Raw genomic sequence first — 22,533 nt, forward strand, 5'->3', positions numbered from 1 at the left:
CATCCACTCACACCTTTCTCTCTTGCGCTCACTCTTCCATGCAGACCAGAGCTGGATGCGTGCGATGCTCCTGAAAAGTACCCCGAGTTGTTCAACATAATGGTGGAGGTGGAGGTGGAGGCCACAGACAAGCAGAAGGACCTCACCCCGCCCTGGGAGCAGTTCCCCTGTAAAGACCTTAGCCCAAACGTCCTCTTCACCTGTCACCAGGAGCACCAGAACGCCCTTGCTATAGCTGGTAAACGCACGCACATACACACACACACACACACACAAACACACACACACATACACACACACACGGACACACACACACACACCTGCATCGAAACATGTGCGATTGCAGATACAATACTGCATCCCAGTATGTAGACTGCAGATACAGTCTACACACACAAACACATGCACATACACACACACGTACAGATACACACATGCATATACACTAGATACACACACACACACGCACACACACACAGAAACCTTCAAACACGCAGAGACAATAAAGTCTAGACATTAACACACACGCACAGACACACACACAAATAAAAAACAGAGACAATATATGCTCATGCCTGATAAAGGCCTGAAGGTGCAGATCGTCACATATGTGTAGAACAACATGTATTTGTATGAAGCCTAATCTTATTCACAATTCTGTCCCTACAAGATGAGATGGAAGGGTTGGATCTAGAGGGTAAGACAGTAGAACACAGCCAAGAGCTAGAATACATCTCTAGTAAGCAGTGGAAATTTCAATTTCAATTCAAACCAGAATTCGGAGATAGTAAAAACATCAGTGAGGAATGCTTTGTGAGTGATTGCTATAGATATCTGTAATTTGATTACGTTGAAATTGAATCAGCCCTGTTATATTAAGTTATTTTGTTTTGGTTGAACATTTTTACCTCCCTTGTACAGACAGTCAAAATGCCCTTCTAAATAAGTTTAGTTGTTAATCGGTATTCTCAAAGGTACGTTATGTGTGGCCGGGCAAATAATGTGTTACAAAGTAAAAGGGATTTATAAAAACTGTTCTACCAAAGTAAACTATTCCCTTAAGGTAAAAACAGCCAATAGCCAAACAACAGTTTCCTCTTAACCCCCCCAAAACAGCCATTACAACAGAGGCCGATCCTTGTAGCAGTTATATGTGTGTGTGTGTGTTAGCCTAGCAGATAGTCCCCAAGAGAAGAGCGAGAGATAACCGGTTAACTCTAGTTGACCAGAGTTTTGCTACCTACCTTGTACCTCGTCTTCCTGTTCTCTCTCCACCTTGCGTTCTTCCTTTCCCCTTGACTTAAAGCTACGTCTATATCCTTCTCTCTTCTCTCCATTTACTCCAATCTCACCTGTTCTGCCTCATTCACCATCACTCCTTCTCTCCCCTCGTTTCTCCAACGCTAATTCTTCCGGACCCTCCCCCCCCCCTCATACAGAGCCTAGCCGCCCCCCCGGCGGTCCGGAGGGCCGGGGCCACGGGGAGGAGAGCGAACCCTCGGACGATGAGATCCTCTCTCTCTCCAGCCATCAGAGCAACACCAGCACCACCGCCGCGGCAAAACCCTCCTCCTCCACCTCCGCTGCCACCTCGGTGGAGGCCGACCTCCTGGGTCTCGGCGGGGAGACCATGGACTCGGCCGGGCAGCCGTCCTACGCCGCCTCCGTTGCTAACAACAACACCAACACCACTACTGGTGCCGCTGCTACCACAGACCTGCTGGGGGACCTGTTTGGGGCCCAGGCCTCGCCGGCCAGTGCAGCCTCCTCCGCTAAGTCCACGCCTCACAAAGTGGCGGCAAGCGGGGCCTCTCCCTGCCCCTCGCTCGCACCAGCAGGTGATCAGCAGGCTGCGGGACGTTTCTGGGGGCCGTTCTCTGTGAAACCCGGTCGTTTTGACTCTACCGTGCTGCGCTGGTCTGCGTCACGTTACACTTTATAAAAACGTTAATTATACGGGCTTCTGTATGGGTGGCGGACATTACAATCAACACTTTAATAGAGGGAATTGAGCAAAATGTATTGACTGTGCCACATGGAAATATTGTAAATAGTTGCCTTGCTCCAGGGAGCGCCAGTGGTTCACCGGGTAGAGTGCGTACCAAAAAGGCTCAGTCCTTACCACGGCGACAGGGATTCGATTCCTGCCTTTGGTCCTTTGCTGCATGTCTTCCTATCTCTCTCCCATACGTTCCTGTCTTAATCAACAATAAAAAGGATAAAACCTTTAAAAAAAAAAAGCCTGTTTGCTATGTTTTGCCCTCTCTTTTTTTAAGACAGCAATGGAAGTGTTTTCCTTGTTTCTAAACGTATTCATGTAAACTCTCTTCTTCCCCCCATAGCGTTCAATCCGTTCGGAGCCGCCCCCACGCCAAAACCCCTGGAGCTGATGGGCTCCATCATGGGACCAGGTAACTTGGAGCAGCCCGACCCCTTCCTGCATGACACTTGCTCTTCCTCACCCATTATGGGTGAAGGACCCTTCTGCATCCCCCATGCACTCACCATCCTCCTGTTTACCTCCTGGTCTGCATCTGAGGGCAGCTCACACTTAGGAAGCACACAGGTGGAGCCATTTCACCACAGAGGTAGGGTTGGTGTTTCTGCATTTGCTCAGAAGAATCCTGCTGTGGATCTCACACACACATTCATCTAGTGCATTATGGCTGGCCCTGTCCAGGTGTGGCGTGTGGGATAACGAGATACAGGCCCAGATAAGAGCTGTGAAAGACACTTAAGAGAGATCTATTTAAAACTGATGGTTTAATCATCACTGGCTTCGTCACACCTGACTGTGAGCAAACTCCACAAGAACCATTTACAGGCATTTATTCACCTATAGATTTTGCCTGTGAGGCCTATACAAAAATAGCATACCCTGGCAGTTATTCCTCCTGTTCTTTGATAGGCCGAGGTTCCCCAGTTCCGCCCACCACCCCTACTGTCAACATCCAGCAGCAGAACGCCATGGGAGGTTGGGACTGGAACAGACCGGCAGGCGCAGGTACACACAACATCCCTGGATGCTCGGTGCGTTCTGAACGCGTCTCTTCCTCCGCAGGGAACATAGTGAATAAAAAGTCAACGCTGGGTTCTGCACACTTGGTCTGTCTTGTGTTTTGGGCCACTGTCATAATGCCGAACCATTTAAGTCAGTTTTACCTTTTTTCTTTTTTTATGCTAGCATTTTATAGAACTTAATCGTAAATGATCCCTCAGGGGAAAACTTTATTGTTGTCACATTGCACTGCAGGTTCCCAATGATTTGATTGAATATCTGTTCAACTGAGAATACGTGTCTCCTGGAGTGAGATCAAATGAATGATTAATCCTAGTAAACACACACACAAACACACACACACTGAACATCGACCCAACAGTGCGCTATAGTGAAATTGAGTAGAGGAGCATATTGGAACATTGATAGATCAACCTGCTTGAACACACAGATAGGTCAATGGGTGAATAATAACACCTTACCGGTAAACCGCAGTGTTAAAACTGACCTGGGGTCGTTAAATCTGACTCTGGGTCGGTTTTAACCATTTTGTTACCTTTTCCTACAGCAGGCTTTGGCGTGGGCAGTCGCTCAGCAACAAGCAGTCCCACAGGCTCTGTCCACAGCACCCCCACCCACCAGTCCAAGCCAAACACGCTGGACCCTTTTGCTGACCTCGGCAGCCTCGGAGGTGAGTTGACAACAAGACCTATACAGTCACAGCAGAACACAGAAAAGGCCCATAAGATGTTCATGTCATTTATAAACTGTTAAACAGCCAGTGAACCCAAGGTTTCAGATGGAAGTTGAACACTGAGATTAAAAAAGGATTCGTTTTGGGAGTTTTAGGAAAGAGGGGGGAGTGTTATTCCGATGATTACGACCCACTCCAACTTTATGATTCTTTTTTAGTACCGTTGTTGTGTATGAGCGTCATAATGATGTTGCATATGAAAAGCGCCACACACCGTAGCGTTATACTATAGGTGTCCGGAAAGCCTATCCCTCACTCGGAAGCGGACATCAAAAACATCACTGCTCAGTCGGAGCTTCACCATCAACAAACGCTGTAGCGTTAAACTATAAGTGTCCGGGAAGCCTAAGACTCTGACCCAGGTATTAAAAAAAATAGCTACTCAGACGGAGGTTCACCATCCACACACTCAATGGCATTATACTATAAGTGTTCGAAAAGCTCAGCTTTCTCCCAGACGCCGCAGTCAACCGCTGCCCAGACAGAACTCCACATGGCCACACAAACCGCGCCTCTGTTGCCCTTTGGTCGTGACGTCTGAGTGCCTCGGAAGTGCCTCAGATATCACGAAAGAACCCAACCTAGTGAACGAAACCAATGTTCAAATAGTGTTGTTTTTTTTGCCCTTTTTTATTTAAATTGTGGGTTTATTTGACTGATAAAATGGCATAGAATAACGTTTTGACGACAAATCACACCCTTGGGTTTTGTTTTGGGTTCACATTTCATCTATTTTCTGTTTCAGTTTTCTCTTTATTAATTTATTTCAAACTTTCTCTCACCATCCCCCTTCATCCCATTTCTGCCCCCGACTCTTCTTCTTCCCATCAGGAGGCTCCGGCTTCTCCAGTAAGCCCACCACCCCAACGGGCACCACCCCGGTCTTCCCACCCATGGGCTCCCCCTCCAGGCCCCCTCCCTCCCCGCAGCATGTTGGGGGCTGGCAGCCACACGCCGGGGTTGTGGGCTTCCCCTCTTGGCAGCCTGGTAGTGCTGGTGCTGGTAGTGTTGGGCCGGCAGTGGCTGGATGTGCTCCTGGTGGTGGAGGTGTCGCTGGTGGGATTGGGTGTGGTGGAGCTGGTGGGTGGCCGCACCCGGGCCCAAGCCCACAGTCCAAGCCCAGCCCCAGCCATACCCCCATAGCCCACGGCTCTCCCCAGAACAGACCCAACTACAACGTCCACTTCAACCCGATGGGCGGAGGCTCCCCGGGCGCTGTGGGGCAGAAGGCCTCGGCTGGGATGCGTGAGTCATGTTTCTAAGGGCAGGGGTGGTTCTCATGCATCAGCGTTGTCGTGGCGATACCTGGAGCTTCGATACCCCTGCAAAATATGGTTTAAAAATATATAAGTAATTGAGATAACTAACGGCATCTCTCTCCATTCCTAGCAGCTCCTAGACCAAAGGTGTCAAATGCCAACTTTGATGACCTGCTGTCTGGTCAGGGCTTCTGCGGGACCAAGGAGAAGAAGGGACCCAGGACAATAGCTGAGATGAGGAAGGAGGAGATGGCCAAAGAGATGGACCCTGAGAAGCTTAAGGTAGAGAAATGCACGATAGATCAGTGGCTCGGAAACTATTTTTGTAGATTTTGTAGAAGATATTTCAACCAGGTATCCCTCAACATTTTGGGTAGGGAAATAAATTATAAAAGATAAATATAACCGCAAGCGGTGATTAACAGGGTGATTAACAAAATTAAAAGTCAAGAACACACTAATGGAAGATATATAAATATGACAAATAATTATGAAGAAACGTTAATGAAGATGTTCCACTTAATGCAATACTGTGCCTCGGCTTTCAGGTGAGCTGCAAAGCAATGGCCGAATGTCATGTTCAGCTTGTTCATGATGCTATAATCGCGATTCGAACTCTCAACCTAAGGATCACCTGTACACAGCAGTATCCTATTGAGCCACTGATAAACCTGAACTGCAGCCTCATACACATGGTCAAAATCTCTATTGATAAGCATACAACATCCAGAAACCTCCAAGCACACATTTCTCAAGTGAATTAAGGGCTTTTTTAAAAGCATGTACCTGAAAAATCGTTGAAATTCTGGGGAAATGAAACCTTTGTAGTCAAGAACACTAACGGAAGAAATATAAATATGACTTGAGTTAATTATGAAGGAAAAATGGTTAACAAAGAAGATCCCCTAATGCCATACTGTGTCTTGGCAGTCAGATTCTTGGAAACGAATGAGTCGGAATGTTGATTGCCTGATGAAATTTAGGTGCTGTTCAATGTTGTGTTTCTTAAATGAGTGGTAACGACAGAATGTCATGTTCAATGCTCTAATCAGGATTCGAACTCTCAACCTAAGGATCACCAGTACAAGGCATTATCCTGTTGAGCCACCGACATTCCTGAACTTCATGAAGCCTCATTCACATGGTGAAAATGTCGATTGATAAGCACACAACATCAAGAAAACTCCAAGCATACATTTCACAAGAGAATTAAGGGCTTTCTTAAAAGAGCACAGATCTGAAAATTTGCACTGTTAATGGTATCCACCTAATAATAGCTGTATGGTAGTTATACAATAACAAAATGGTCATATAGGCAAAATGGGTTGAGACTGTGGACGTTTGACGAAAATTAAACATTTTTAGAGCAGAAGACCAGGGTAAAAAAGATGCATCTGATTTTAGAGATTAATATGGTGAAAAATTTCGAGTCCAGGTCAATCTGGTAAGGAGAAATAGGGCTAGTTTATAATTTTTTTAAATAGCGCCACCTTTGGGTTTATGGGTAGTGGGGGGTATTGGTATCCACCTAATAATAGTCATATGTTTTTTTATACAATAACAAAATGGTCATACAAGAAAAATGGGCTAACTGCTCCAACTTTATTGGCCAATATTTCTCAAATGGAACTCAATAAAACAAATTCTGTTCTATGATTTTTGTGAGGCTTGGTCTAAAGATTTTATGTGGCGATTTTGGTGAATTTTGGATTATTTTTAAAGCCTGTGAATTTTTTATCATGTTTAGCTTTAATATGAAATTGTGGGAAAACTAAACATTTTTAGGGCATAAGACCGGGGTTTTATAAATGCGTCTGATTCTAGAGATTAATATTCTGAAAGAATTTTGAGTCCAGGTCAATCTGGTGAGGAGAAATAAGCCTAATTCATGATTTTTTACAGTTGGGTGCAGTACCACAAATTTGGGTTTATGAGTAGTGGGGGTTATTGGTAACCATACCTAAAAATTTCAGGAGTTTTCGACTTACGGTATAGGCTGAAGTATGACTTTTACAGAATTTGAGGGCAAAAAAACCTGTTACAGAAACAATAGGGGACCTGTTGTTCACATAGACTTCCACTGGGCTGCTCCGGCCCTGCTTCTCCACCTTACCTCTCCTCCTCCCCTTTGTGTGTGTCCCAGATCCTTGACTGGATCGAAGGTAAGGAACGCAACATCCGCGCGCTGCTGTCCACCATGCACACGGTGCTGTGGGAGGGGGAGACGCGCTGGAGGCCCGTTGGCATGGCTGACCTGGTGACCCCCGAGCAGGTGAAGAAGGTGTACCGCAAGGCCGTTCTCGTGGTCCATCCGGATAAGGTGCGTGGAAGAACTGTCTCTGCCTGCTTCGTCTGAATCTAAATAGGGATAGGCCGTTCTAGTACAGTGAAAGGAACTGCAGAGTTGTAATATTCATTCTTACACCACAGCATAGTTGAGCATCGTGATTCGGATCCAACAATGATGTTCCATGGATGTGCATTATTGTTTAACAACGGGACACATTTGCTTTAGCTGTTCCGAATCAATGTGCTACATATCCAACATTAACAACTACTTTCAAACTGAATTATAGGCCCTGTTTCCTTCACGTGAAACAAAGCACAGATATTTTAATTTCAACTGAATGTCGATAAGAAAACATGATGTTATTGATGAAAGTAACTAGCATCTAATATAATCGGAATAAACCATATTACTTGCATAGATAATAGGGATTGGTCAGAATATTTGATTATTCGATTATTCGTTCCCGAGGGTCAGTCGACTGTTAACATTTGGAACGTTAACATTTTTTCCCATTCAAATAAACAAGAATTAACGGATGGAACTAATGTTGGACAGGTGTCCAAGGGCATTATCCCGCTTATACCATGGTCACTTGCCATAGAAAATAAATTAAGACCATTTATTAAGGCTATATTATCATGCGTTTTACAATTCAAATATAAAGTTTTACACAAACCATAACTTTGTTTCCCTGGTAACGCCTGAGGGTTTGACTAATACCTGGAACAATCCCCTCTCGTAAGGTTCTTATGCAACGGAAACATTGTTCACTCCTCCAGTAAATAGGACGGACCTTACCTACGACTTGGCAACGGGAGGTATTCTAGTCCTCTCAGCAATGAGCCAGAGAGCTAACGACGTTATGCATTGTACATATTTATAGTTCGAAATTCGTCCCAGCCTTATTATCACAGATACTCTAGGGTCTATAGCGTATAACCGCGTTGTCTGATTACAGTTTAATTCATTTTTCACAATTTACCAGCTTTTTTACCAGGTTTTGAAGACCGAATCATCATTCGTTTCAATGGAAATTGCGACGGTCTATACTTTCAACATAAAGTGTACATATTTATAATTTGAATATAAATAATACACCTCTGGTAGATGTAAGAGGAAGTAAAGACTTACAAACTAGTGACTTCTTCCTTCTCCCCACAGGCCACTGGCCAGCCCTATGAACAATATGCCAAGATGATTTTCATGGAGCTCAATGACGCCTGGTCAGAATTTGATAGCCAGGGACAAAAGCCTCTCTACTGAGCGACCCAGTGAGACGACATGTGGAGAGAGAGAGAGAGAGAGAGAGAGAGAGAGAGAGAGAGAGAGAGAGAGAGAGAGAGAGCGAGAGAGAGAGAGAGAGAGAGAGAGAGAGAGAGAAGATCCCATTTACTTTCCTCCTGCCATCACTGATCATAATGCTATCGCTGCTCCGCTCCCATCTGCCTTCATATCAGTTGTTTGGACCCCCAGCTTGTCTTCATTCCCTGCTCCACCACCATCCTCTCTACTCTATGACAAAGACTTGATAATGACAATAATGATAGATAATGACAAGTACTGTGTCCAGACTAATAGAGTGAGAGAATCACGAAGAACCAACCCTAGCCCTTCCAACAGCTAACCTGTCCTAATATAGTGTAGTGTCCGGGGCAACAATGTCTGTCCGTTTGCATGGTCCCTCCTACCACAGCCTTGAAGCAATGCACCCTGCAGAGCAACAGCCCTCAACGACAAGACAAACTCCAGCAGACAGAGATTCCAACCAAGTGAATGGAAGAGGCCTTGACCCAATGAAGAGCATTAGGAGTAGCATGGTGTATCACATGCTGGTTCTGAGAATGGATCACCGGTTATAGGGTTGTTGTTGTTGTTGTTGTTGTTGTTGTTGTTGTTGTTGTTGTTGTGGGCATTATGGGCATATGCCCATACTGGAAGATTGAACCCAGAAGAGCAGTAATGGAAGTTTTGATATTTTTCCTGACAGAAATGTGCATTCAGTGTTTTGTTTTTCTCAAGGATAAGGTAATCCATAACAGGTTGTTCATATTCAGGCCAAACTTCCTCAAAATATTCTACTTCTATTGATGAGAAACATATGCATTTATTATTTTTTCTCAAATTAGGTCTGAAAATAATTATCGACTAAAGATGTTCCTGGGGAACACCTAGATCGCAGAAAACACGTTCCAATCGTTTTCTAATTAATTTGACCAATTTCGGAGACCAAATGTCTTGTTGGTGTTCAGCTTAGATAGCCCCAGAATCCAAGTTAGTTGTAAACAAGAATTACTACACTTGGCATTGCAGTGTTCAAAAGTAATACAGATTTACAAATAGCAAATGTACAGTACCAATACCAATAGAATTGTTCACACAAGGTACGTTACATCATGGGCAACTTTTAGATGTGTGTTGCTCTATTGGCAGCAGAGGGGCTGTGTTAGAAGCACAACTACAGATGGGTGCAGGTTGACCAGAAATGTTGTAATTGATAATTGTCATTATATTTGTACCATATTCAGCATATTTTTTATGTTCTCTGGAAAGGTGCTGGCTTTATGTGTTAAACACTTCATACATATCTGTAGTATATAGTGAGATTTACAAAGCGAAAAGTTACATGAGATGCGTGTCATTTACGTCACGCTTCTTTTTGGTGACAACTTCCTCCTATGGTTTGTGATTTGAATTTGCTAGCATCCCAGAGGCAGACATGTGGCGCACACTAGCAAAACCCTCACAGATCATAGTGTTCTAGGCTGCTGTCAGATAGTCTAATTGCTTAGGAAGGATCCTAACTGACTTAAATGAACCGGAAGTATCTAGATGCAGCCATGATAGGAGCTGTTAGAATTCTCTAAATTCTAAGGAAAAGTGCTTCAATGCTGCCTTTCTTATCTGTGTTAGCATAGGGTACACCGAACCATCCTTTACTGAAGAAAGGAGATAATGCCGTCCCACATTTAAAACAACGATTTGGCCGACTGGAATGATCAACATGACCGACAATTATAAGTCCTTATGCATTCTCCTTCACATCTTTCCTTGACCTCATGACGCTTTCCGTCAAGGTCAAGGAGAATAGGTTAGCAAAGGAGTAGCAATAGCATCTCTTTATTATCCAACCGCAACCCTAGTGTCCTAAGTGGGGTAGCGTGTGATAAGGGACCTGACTGAAGTGCCCTGTTAGAACCTCTGGTTGTTGTCCACGTGATCCATCTCCACTGTGGTATCTGACTCTGAATGTAGGGCACAATTTCGACACGTATGGCTCTTGATTTTAGTCGAAAGGACAAATTGTGTGGTAGCCTATGAGAGCTAATTCTTGGAGGATGCCGGTCCAACGGGATATGAGACAAATGGGCCTTGATAGTGGTTTCAACGTGATGCTTGTGGCAATCTATTGCCTGCCCCCTGATAGCAACATTATCCTGTAACATCACTGACATTTATTTATTTTCTATTTAATCATTATGCAACATTACGTCTGACTAAATAAAAAAAAATAAACCATATCAAATGTGCAGAATGGAAAACATTGTATAAACCACTGCTCATGCCCTTGTGCCGGTGCTGTTTAAAAATCCTGAAATGTACCTTGAGATCTCATGTTTTAGGACTGCGGCCAAGACCTTCTGAAGGAACAGAGTGGATTCTAAGTTCGGAGGAAGGGTGTTGGACACTGATTCTGGTGACGAGAAGAACTGTGGGTAGTACACAGGAAACCGTGCACCGTGCTTCTGTACGGCAGGGCAACACCACGCTGACGTGGAACAGGTCTTGTCTACATTTGTGGTCTATTTGCCATTGGAAGACCATGTTTAGAAATATTAAGCCTCTCTATAGCCTACTGGATGTGTGTGTGTGTGTGTGTGTGTGAGAGACGTTGCAACCTGTGATGAGAGTATGTGAGCCGACATGGTTGTAGACTACTGTATGTGTTTGCTCATCTGATGTTTCAACTATTATACAAAAACGTGTAGACATCCATTTGTTTGTTTCCCTCAGTTCTACTTCCCCTCAGAGGATGTGTGTGCATATATATATATATGTATATATGTATATATATGTATGTATATATATATATATATATATTTATATATATATATATATATATATATATATATATATAGTGAAAGGGATATTAGACAATGTGTGCATAAGAAACTCGGCTGAAGTTATCTATTACTGTTTTCATTGTCTACACCGAATACATTTGGAAAACTACTACAGGATATGCAGCAGTATAGTTGTTGGAAGACCAGCCAGGTTCACAAATGAACGGTGCTCGGTATGGAAGTATATCTATGGAAGTAAACCTGTGTCATCGGATTTTGAAAATAAAAAGCCATTGAATTTCAAGCACTGAATATTTATGCATTGAAATAACGTATCTGGATTGTTTGCCTCTGAATTTAACCCTTAAAATTTTCACTAAATAATTTTCAGCTTTATTTTTCAATGTTAAAAAATTCGAAATTCAGTGTTAACATCCGGGGACCTAACGAATATCAATCGATCCTAGATGCTAGATTGCGGTCAAGCAGAGAGAGTGAGCGGGAATAAGAGTGTCACTTTTTGAATACCTGCCTCTAATGCAGGATGGCATGTGCAGAGCAGATACAAGTAGTGGTGTAAAATAACATGATTCTGCAGTGTGAGCATTATTTGATAGAGGCAATTGGTCTATCCACATACTGTATCCCTGCAACCTTCAATAAAGACGTTATAAACCAGCATCAAAATATGCTCCCCATATTCTTACAGTGTACATAAGGTGAGTAGTGGTGTAAAGTACCACGATCCTGCAGTGGGAGCATTATTTGATAGAGGCAATTGGTCTATCCACATACTGTACCCTTGAAATCCTCAATAAAAACGTTATAAACAAGCATGTATTTCAGATAGTCAGCCTTTATTGTTAATTTCAAAGGGTACCTCCTAAGATTTAATTTCTGGGACTTATCAAACCCATCCAGGAATGTTCCCAGAGACGGGTCAAATAATACTTTCCCCCTTTCCTCCACAGCTTTACAAACACACATATTTAGAATTGATCATGTAACACTATATCTTGTTATGACATGACAAGGTGTCGTCGCCCCCCGCCCCACCACCGACAAAAACTTTCTCCGCTCCCAGTCCCATAAAGATAACACATATATAATCTTATTTCTACATTCAGCAGCAAAGCCAGTGTATATGCACAGATTTACAGGTCAAAAGACGCAATGTAAAACATATTTGTAAGATAATTGTGCCCTTAGAAACATGTTTTCAAGAAAATACTCAACATCAGCCAAAAAGGTAGCAGAAATGAATGGATGCGCAATTAATTTTTGTGAATTTTCGGGATGCGCATGGGCAGAACCAGTAGGAAGTTGTGATGGATTTCATGATTATTTTCCTTGATTCAGTTAGCGTCGCTCAGTTCGCTAAGAAGAATCGTTCAGAATCTTTGGCTCGTTCAGTCGCGTTTCCGGTAGCGGTGAATCTAATTATGGAATGCAAGGTTCTCAGCTGAGTCAGTCAGACTCAGCTCCTCCCTCGTTCTCATTCTCAAACGATCGTGGAAGTCGGTCATCAATCAACACAACATTACAACTTTAACCAAACGCAGCGGGATGGGGGGGTGTAGTTGATTATTGGATGTTTAACATATCAGCAAGATAATAGACTTGATTTAGCAATGATGGTGGGGGTCCCGGGTGGAGAACGAACCATGAAAGAACGAGACAGATTGACGAGACATTCAAATATTTTATTAATCTGGAATGACACAGAAAATACAAAGGCAGCATGCATTTACTATTTCACTGATATTGAATCGTATTGTCGTACGCTCGCTCACTAAGCCTCATCCCTCTTCACCACTCACAGTCAGTGAACGAACAGCGAGTCAGCAACTCAGCGACTAGTGGGTCTTGGAGGAGTTGAGTCTGAGAACGAATGAGACGAACAAGAGAGAAGAATCAGTTCGGTTCGTTCTTGTAAAAGATTCATTCATTTGGACTGATTCGGTTCACGAACGACCCATCACTGCTAGGTAGCAGAATTTGATGGGTAGCAGAAATTGGCAGAACACCGACAACAACATAAAGACAGAGTCAGCATATTAAGACCCAGCCCAGTCCGAGATGATTCAGTCCGCATAAGTCTTGTGAGTTTGGGCTGACCGACCAGGAAGATCTGGTGCCCGAAAACGCACTTTTCTGAAACCAGGTCCCGAGTGGGCTGGTTTTCGATGTTCACTGTTTCATTTCTGAAACGTTGGAGATTCTGGACCAGTGCCTCAACCAAGTCTATAGATAGACCGAGATCTATGTTTTAACTCTGGAGAGCCTCTGATAAGCATTTCGCCTGCCCCAAAAGTTTGGTGAGTGTTACCAGGAGTGCAGCAAACTCCAGGTCAAATAAGGCCAACAGGCTCCGTGCCTCAACTGAACAGTCACTACTTTCATTGACTAACTCCTCAAGTACACAAATGATGGCTGGAAGGAAGCCTATCAAGGGTGGTTTGGCATGCCTTCCGCCGACAGGTCCAATCGTTTCTGCATATCAATCAAAAAAAATTAATAGCCCTCAGGGACAATCTTTACAGTGTCTACAAGCACTAAATTCAGACAATGTGCATTAATAATAATAATAATGGATTGAATTTATATAGCGCTTTTCTAGACACTCAAAGATGCTTTCCAGTGAAGTGGGGACCTCACTAACCACCACCAGTGTGTAGCACCCACTTGGGTGATGCACGGCAGCCAATCTGCGCCAGAACGCTCACCACACACCAGCTTGAGGTGGAGAGTGAGGGAATTAATGAGTCAGCCAATTATACAGGAGGATGATTAGGGGGCCTGGTTGGGCCAGGACACCGGGGAAACCCCTACTCTTTGCGATAATTGCCCTGGGATCTTTTATGACCTCAGTGAGTCAGGACCTCAGTTTTACGTCTCCTCCGAAGGACAGCGCCTTCCACAGCACAGTGTCCCCGTCACTGCACTGGAGCATTACAATGCACATAGAATACTTTACTTTCTAGCACCTTCATATGAGCCTGAACCATGGACCTATTGAAGAAGCCCGGAAGTATGTACTGCTCCTGGGGGCCCAAGCCCCTAGGAGCCGGGGAAACTGCTCCTGGGGGCCCAAGCCCCTAGGGGCAGGTGTATCTGGCTTGATGGCTGGTGTATCTATCATTGCGCACTCCATTCATCTTCTTTTCAACTACGGGGTCATGATTGGCAAGAAGCTCCAATATTGCAAGCAAGTTCCCCCTCATGTCAACATTTTCAGTTTCCCTAAATCGTGGTAAGTTGCGTGTGGGACACTAACCATGCGTGTGACTTACTAAAGCGCGCATGGGATCCCATGTCACCTCCCGGGCTCCGTAGAAACTTGCTCAGTGTGAAAAAAAGTCGAAAAATCAACCAAGGTACCCAGAGGTACAAGTGCCCCCATTTGAGAACCACTTCTGTAAAGTGTGTCCCTAATGTGGGCAAGTTTCCTATTGGTTGACCCCCCAGTAGAGGAAATGTGATGTGGTGCCATTTAGGTGCCCTTATAAAACTTGATGAAGTTCCCTTAAAGGAGAACAATCTCAGTTACGTTGGAGGTGTTTTTTAAATAAACATTTCTCAAGGATAAAGATTCATTTAATTATAAATGATGCATCATGTATGTATGCATGCCGGTGAGACCCCATATAGTGCAGCACGTGCCCTTTAATTTATTTCAAACAGCCCGAGTCTGCCTCACCTAAAACAACTAGACTGCCTATCATAGTTTCTTGCCCCTATTTTTTCCATATGTATTGTAATTTATCTAAATAAGTAATATATACAACAAATAAAACCATGAATAGCACATACATTTATTTTTATACAAAGAGGTCTAACTAGATTACCTTTCTCTAAAAATACATAGACAAATTACATGCATACTGCCTAAACCTTTAGTTTCACATTGCTCAAATGTCCATTATATCAGCGTATCAGTTCGACTAAAGAAATAAAAGCACTTTACAATCAACTACGTTAAACCAGTCTCCAAAACATATTTCTCACCTTATATTGAGAAAAAATTGTTAAATCTAAAAGGATTTAACCTCTCAGACAAATCACAGTAAATAATCATGACCAGTTAATAACACTGAGCCAAGATGTAACACAGGACTACTTTCAGTCCCTGAGTTTGCAGTCTGCGGTGGGGACTCCACTTCCCATTCTGCACCACTGCCTAAGCCAATAGACTCCAAGCCCTTTCCAGGATGCTCTGTGCTGTTTGGCTGATGGTGATCGCCAGGGGACTCAACGTTTTCACAATCTTCCTCCTCCTGGTGCTCATCTGCCTGCTTGGAGATGAAGTCAGATTGGAACAGAGCCTGGATCTGGGTGAGGAAGGGGTCTCCCTCGTCGTCGGGCAGGGGCTCCAGGTATCTGGCCAGGGACGACAGCATCTAGGCACATTAAGAGAGTTTGTTTGGGTTAAATAATTGGATGCATCAAACAACAAAACGTTTGTCAAGCTTACAACCCTGCAGGATGAGATACGCAAGACTGACCTTTTCTAGACAGGTGAGGTGGGAATCCCTCCGAAAGAACCTGTCCATGTGCACAATTCTGACAAGAGGAAAAACAGATTATCTCCTTCATAACAAACTCACCAGAATTGCTCACGAGCACCAAACTAAACTAGCTGTCACTCACCCATGTGCTTGGGAGTATTTTCTTATGATCCACTGAGATCTTTTCATTAGCTGCTCCCAGTCTGGAATGTCCTGGGATGGCAGGAAGTCAAATCTGTAGGGCAGCTCTGGAGGGAGGGAGGGAGGGAGGGAGAGAGAGAGAGAGAGAGACAGACAGACAGACAGACAGACACAGACACACACACACACACAAACGTTTAACTAGATGATGGACAATTAAAAAATGCCTATGTTGGAGTATGTATGTATGTTTTTCTGTAGACAATTGTATCTTCTTTTGATGTAGGGCTGTGTTTGTGTGTGTGTGTGTGTGTGTGTGTGTTTGTGAGAGAGACATACTCTGACAGCCGGATGATTCCTGGTGCTCTTTCACTAGAAGGCAGGTGGTCTGTGAATGTGGCGAAGCGTTGGAAGGGTTGTAGGGGCTCACGATCATCCCTATGAATGGAGCACCACCTCGCGAAAAGTAGCTCTGCAACACACAAATCATCCAACAGCCCTAATTTATTAATTTCAGAAATCTCTTGCTATCATTTGTATACAGAACATCCTAAATCCTGTTTACCTGGAACTGGTCCTGTGTGTGGATGTCCCGTAGCGAGGGGTTGGGGTGAAAGGTTGGGTGTGAGTGGTACCAACCCACCACGCTGTACCCCAGCATTGACAGCGCCTCACACGCGTGCGTCTGGGACAGCGGGTCCATCTCACACTGCATGCCTGTGCTCACGCTGTTGCATGGCTCGGCCACGCTGATCTATAATAGATTCACACCAATAATGAACAATCACTCAAGGTATTTCTATTAATAAAACATTAACGTGAAATTTAGTTTTAATGTCAGAACACCGTTTTTACCTTAAGGACTTTGTCTTTTTGATTGAAAGTTCCTCCCAGTAGGCCAATGACCTCTCCCCTGGACACATGGGCATGCTGAGGGAAGAGACGATGGAGTTTATGAGTTCAAAAAAAAAACATCCTTTCCCATTGCACAAGCCAGAGAAAGAAGTTAAACGCGAACATACTATTCAGTACGGACCAACATCATGATTGTACAACTAAATTGCACTAGTAGCCAGACTTAGCACACATCCTTCTATTTCTTTATTGCCGGTATGTTTGGTAAAAAGCAAACAGAAGAACAGGCTACCATATCCATGATGAGGAGAGCCTCGGAGCACACCATGACCCGGAACGGCTCCTGTTGGTAAGACCACAGCGGATGACATAGTTTCAGAACAAATGCTACGCAGTTTCACATTAAATTGTTCCTTAAATTGTAAAACATATTGACTTCCTGGCGGATATTGATTCACTGTGGAGCACCTGAGAAGTTGCAACTCACCTTAACATCTTCCCCGAAAGACTTGCACATAATCAATTGGAACGGATCGAATGATCTAGAAAAAAAAAGAAGGGCCCAAACAATGACCATATCAGTGATGGTCCCGGGCTCCCACTGCCTGTGGTTTGTTAGCAACAGGAACAGTTTAGCTTGTAGACTTACTCTTTATGTCGGGCAATCTTGCAGGGTTTGGGCTGTCTCTTCATCTCCTCCCTGCGGAGGGCCAGCTCCCCAGCACTCAGATGCTAACGTAGGAAATGGGAGGAGTAAACAATTTGATACCTAACTCAATCTATTCGCAAACCGTCAAGGGTGGATTTTCTCAGGGGACCAATGACAGCTTTAGTGTCGTACCAAGATAACAAGCTGTGAATCTTACTGTGGTATCATTTATTTGAATACCATGCTGACGGACATGCAGGTATACCTCATATGTCTGCCCCTCCAAGTCCCTCGAGTCACACCAGTTCCCTAATAGGTCCCGCACACGCCGCTTCCGGGTCCGCTGTGAAAAACAACACACCATCCCATCAGCACAGGACATAGGGTTAACTCTAGGGGTGGAGCCTGAATGTGGTTTGAGGTGCTACCCACCATGCTCTGTAGTCTCTGGGCCAGCTGGTAGGCCTCCGAGACATCCTTACCCTCCTTATGCCTTGAGCGATCTATCACCCGGGGCCGGTTATACACAGCCTGCTCTACTCAAGGGAGAGGAGTAGGGACATAGAAGTAGACTTCAAAAAACATAGCAATATCAGCTTCTGGTCACCAAAACAAATACAATCAACGATATACCCTTGCAGCAACAACTGACCAAACGATCAACCTAATACCTAAGCTGGATATACCTGAGACAACTGTCTACCAAACCTCTTGACTCCCTTCAAATGGGAGATGGGCTGCATTATTACCCATCGCTGCGGTTTTTCACAGTGTTTTTCAGTTACCGCAGTTGAAGTTAATGGCTCCAATCAGTTCCAGGTATGTATGCACACGGCCGATGCAGTTGACGTCCCCGCAGTTTTTGAGGCCAGGCCTCACAGAAGTCTTGTTAAGGTATTTTGGCTTGCTCTTCATCCTAATGATGAAGCCACATGGTCAGGCAATATAGAAGACATTATGGGTATGTCAGCAACAAGACAATAAAGCTTCACACCAGCCTTATCTTTTCAATAATGGATCGTTCCGGCTGGGCAAAGAATGAATAACGTACCACTGATCCAGGATGTAGTTTCTTATCTTCAGGTATCTATCCGGCGTCTTGGATGGACGTCCCTCAAAGAACTCGGGGATAGCTTGTTTCTCGTCATCGGTGATGCTCTCCATGTCCAGATGAATCTCCTGTTCTGGGGCATTCAGCTCCTCATCCTCCTCCTCCTCCTCCTCCTCCTGGTATTCATCTGCTCCATCAGTTGGACTCTTGCCAACCCCGTTGTCACTGCCTTCTAAAGTAAAAGAATATATAATTGATATTGAATAACTGCTCGGTAGCTGTGAATAATGTTTTGTCTGTTAATATTCGTGGTACTGATGAGATGACCTGCTGTCTCACTGTAGGCTCCCTCGGGTCCAGACCTTTCCTCTGAGCTCTCAGACCAGGACCTTCCTTCGCCCAACTGGGGTTTATTCAGAGAGATGGGGACATCTTCCCCATCCTCTTTCAGCCGGGCCCCCTCCGACCAGTGGGAGGGCGCTGAATCCACATGACTAGGACCTTCTTCCTTTAAGGCTCTTTCACTGTGGTTCTCAGCCTTTCCCCCTTTGCTCTCCTCTATGCTTCTCTCTTGTCGGCTACATCTGTCGATCTGGCTATCCGTCTCCGCTTCTACATCGTGTGCTGCCACGTAGGACTCTAGCTTGTCTTCCACTTGGGGCTTTTTGGCTGAGACTCCTTCGTCACTCAGATCATCGGTAATGTCCACCTCTTCGTCCTCATCATCTGAGAGCTTCTCGATACGAACAGCGTTGACCAAAGCGGATGCTAGTATAGAGCTGGAGCTGGGCTGTGGGAGATGTATTTTGGCCTCATGGACTATAAGGGGCACCGTGGCTTCCAAATCGGTTTTACCCTGCAGAAATTTAAGAAAGTAAGAATATTCTTCCGTTTTTTTTTTTTTTAAACCAATTCCTGGTTAATCAACTGAATTAACAATATGGTGCTTGTGAATATTTGTAAAAAAAGAAAAAGATGCCTCAGCCTCAAATTTAAATAGTCTATGGTTTACAATTGTACTACATAGTAATAACATGCATACAAACCTTTTGCTTAAAGTATTGTCTGGCGTAGCTCTTGACCTGAAGAACTGTACGACTGCCAACCAATTTGGCAATCTTTGTCCACCTTCGACCAAATTTAGTCTGAAAAAGTAATTAAATATAGCAATTTCACAGTCAATGCATATATTACACAGACGCACAGCTATTTTTTTTTACATGAAAATGGCACATACGATACGATTAGAAACATGGGCTCCTTACCAATCCTTCTTCAAAAAACTTCTTCTCTTGTTGGGACCAGCGTGACGAAGCACCTGTGCCTGAGGGCTTAGATGGAGACCTGCACAGTGTAAGAAACAGGATAGGTAGCCGAAACACACAGACAGCATACTGAAGGAGTTAAATCAATAAACACTTACTTCTTAGCTTTGGGTTTTGAGCTGGATACACTCGGCCATGCATTCTGCGGAATACCTTGGCCAGTAAGATAATATCTAATAGTATAGTTTAGGATTTAAGAGATTAAACCGATTTAAGAAATGACTCTGTTTGCATTTCTCTAAAATGTAGGAAATCTAACGGTAACATGATTTTATAAATTGTGAATTCAGCAGGAGGATACTGTTCCTCCAACAGCATGTTCTCGATCAGTTCTCGATTATCCACACTGATGGAACTGTCAAGCTTCCACGGCTTAAGGAGGGAAAATTAAAGATGTAAAGAGAGCCAGGCAAAATGGTACACAATTCCACACCACAGTATGTGATTCTATCACAACAGTATGTGATAATTAACCCTAACATACCGAAATCCCAGTTTTGGTCTTCCATGCAGACTGCACGAACTGGTCCTGGAGAAGCCGGTTTTCATCCAAGTCACTACGATTTAGAGACAAGCAAACGTAGATGTATTTTGCGACACCAAACTTGTGGTAAAGCACGATAGCGGAGGCCAGAGAGTAAGGCTGGATCCCATTTCTACCCCTTACCCCTTCCCCCTCCCCCTTGTTTTTAAAGGGGTAAGGGGTATAAATGGGATTCAGCCTAAACATGTTCACAGTGTAAGCTAGCTAGCATCTGGGGATGGCATCTAGACTGAAAAACAAGATAATAATAAATAACGCCAGACACGACCGCCGTGGGAAGTGGCATGAAAGGACGAAGGACGCAGCTACTACGTCCATATGGATTTCACAAATAAATTCAACTCAAACCTACCAAACACTGACATCAAACTCATCTCCTTCGATGTCAACATCCACCTCGTCCGCCATGTTTGATCGATTAGAACGTAAACAGGACGTTGAGAGATGCAGAACACAGTGATCCAAGCACTGCCACCCAGTGGACATGAATAATATTCAGTAATGAATAAACATACAATTCCGCCAAAAGATGGCACCATTTACTTATTTTTAGTCTACACTAGATATTCGGCACCTACATGAGCCGCATTCGAACACATCTGTCCAAATATTGGCCTTCCGATTATCGTTTATATTTTTCTACATAGTGCTTGTTATACATTATTATGGAAGATGTTCAATTTTATAATATTTCAATACACTAGTCTTGTATATTGAATGATAACCTGTGACTAATGATTGCATGAATTGAGTGTAGATATCTTGTTAATTGGTGATCTATATGTTAAGCACATAAAGCTAAAGCTATATGTTATAGCTAAACAGCGTCATAGTTTAGCTATAATACATTCATGCATCTTTATGTCTCTAATCTAAGAAGTTCCTAGTGACAGCCAAGCTTAGAGCGCTTTTCAGCAGGGGCATTCACTGGTGATGCTGCTTCTGCTTTCAGGTTTCCATCATCCGTCTCCATTGGCTCTATCAGGTCGAGCACCACGAAAGTCTCAGCTAAACAAACAAAAACACAGAAGACATGAAACAAATTAATAGAAGGATACCCACAGCCAAGGGCGTAGGAACCGGGGGGGACGGAGGGGACGTGTCCCCTCCAATATTGGAGACAGGCGCATTTGTCCCACCTAAAAATTATACCCGGGGGAGAAAAATATTTTATTTTATTTTGAAAGTGCAACACAGCGTCTTGTCACCGCTTCTTATTCTAAAAAACTGGATGATTGAGTGTGCAATTAAAGAATTGATTAGATATTTATCAGTTCATTACTGCCCTTCAAAATGTGTTTTCCTTTACATTTACAAATGTATCTTTTTAGTAGAATAAAATATATTTGTGATTTTTTTCGGTGTAGTTAATTTATCACATATTTCTGTTCAAACCATTAACGGATCTGTCAGGTTTCCGATATGTGTGCCCCCCAATGTTAAACTCATTCCTACGCCCCTGCCCACAGCTGAGACAAAAGACACAAACGTTACTATTTTAACGGTTGTTTTTAACGTTACATGGACTATTTCATTTCTACGATAAATGGCGTTGGACAGAGGGCGGTGACACATTATTGTAACCTGCTAACGTTATTAATAATATTATAAATGTTACGGAACTGAACGCGGAGACCCAAGTGCTGGACACAGGGAGGCGGAGACAGGGCGAGGGCAACGGGATTTATTGGTACAAGCAAGGCGGGTAGTCAGGCAGGCGGGGGGTCTGGGGCCGGGCGGGCGATTGGATAGGCAAGGGCTCGACGATGGACGGGTAGTCAGGCAGGCGAGGGTCAGGTAACTGGCGGGCGATCGGGTAGGCAAGGGCTCAGTGATGGACGGGTACTCAGGCAGGCGAAGGTCCAATAACGGGTAGGCAGGCAGGCAGAAGGAGAACTAGAGAGGGGGAGAGGGGATTACAAAGGGAGCAAGGAATCGGGGCAAGACTGGAACAAGAGCTGGTAGGGCCATACAAACTTGTAGTAGTAAACGACAAACTGGCGCCGGCAGACTGGAAATCCCCGACTGAAGTAGGGTACGATTAAATAAGAACAACTTTCCATTTGTTCACTTGCTTTAATGAACGACAGCAGTGAAA

General features: G+C 44.0%; 2 protein-coding genes across 4 annotated transcripts in view; one reads left to right on the plus strand and one right to left on the minus strand.

Moving 5' to 3' along the window:
• dnajc6 (DnaJ (Hsp40) homolog, subfamily C, member 6) overlaps positions 1–8,564 on the plus strand; it is a gene marked incomplete at both ends in the record, with an annotated part of 36,621 nt that extends 28,057 nt beyond the window's left edge. Inside the window, 9 exons of the mRNA XM_079739959.1 lie at positions 45–238; positions 1,440–1,838; positions 2,343–2,411; positions 2,909–3,004; positions 3,567–3,689; positions 4,584–4,997; positions 5,142–5,293; positions 7,155–7,331; positions 8,463–8,564. Coding sequence (XP_079596085.1) covers positions 45–238; positions 1,440–1,838; positions 2,343–2,411; positions 2,909–3,004; positions 3,567–3,689; positions 4,584–4,997; positions 5,142–5,293; positions 7,155–7,331; positions 8,463–8,564 — 1,726 coding nt within the window. The remainder of the gene's footprint in view (positions 1–44; positions 239–1,439; positions 1,839–2,342; positions 2,412–2,908; positions 3,005–3,566; positions 3,690–4,583; positions 4,998–5,141; positions 5,294–7,154; positions 7,332–8,462) is intronic.
• Positions 8,565–15,123: 6,559 nt separating this feature from the next.
• Positions 15,124–20,921, minus strand: mysm1 (Myb-like, SWIRM and MPN domains 1; the record flags this gene model as incomplete). 3 transcript variants are annotated; one of them, XM_079739956.1, is made up of 20 exons in its annotated part: positions 15,125–15,762; positions 15,868–15,925; positions 16,013–16,118; positions 16,351–16,483; positions 16,577–16,765; positions 16,867–16,941; positions 17,159–17,209; positions 17,354–17,408; positions 17,516–17,598; positions 17,781–17,858; positions 17,948–18,051; positions 18,301–18,431; positions 18,567–18,798; positions 18,894–19,422; positions 19,613–19,711; positions 19,832–19,910; positions 19,990–20,064; positions 20,193–20,263; positions 20,376–20,448; positions 20,788–20,921. In XM_079739956.1, the coding sequence occupies 20 exons, from the start codon at positions 20,919–20,921 to the stop codon at positions 15,424–15,426; spliced, it is 2,694 nt and encodes an 897-aa protein (XP_079596082.1). In that variant the 3' UTR covers positions 15,125–15,423. The 3 variants fall into 3 exon arrangements, with proteins under 3 accessions (XP_079596084.1, XP_079596082.1, XP_079596083.1); XM_079739958.1 differs by lacking the exons at positions 19,990–20,064; positions 20,193–20,263 and having other exon boundaries at positions 15,124–15,762; positions 18,567–18,795; positions 20,788–20,836; XM_079739957.1 differs by lacking the exons at positions 19,990–20,064; positions 20,193–20,263 and having other exon boundaries at positions 20,788–20,836.
• Between the last annotated feature and the right edge of the window lie 1,612 nt (positions 20,922–22,533).

This window comes from Pollachius pollachius (assembly GCF_949987615.1).
Source record: "Pollachius pollachius genome assembly, chromosome: 7".
Lineage (NCBI taxonomy): Eukaryota > Metazoa > Chordata > Actinopteri > Gadiformes > Gadidae > Pollachius > Pollachius pollachius.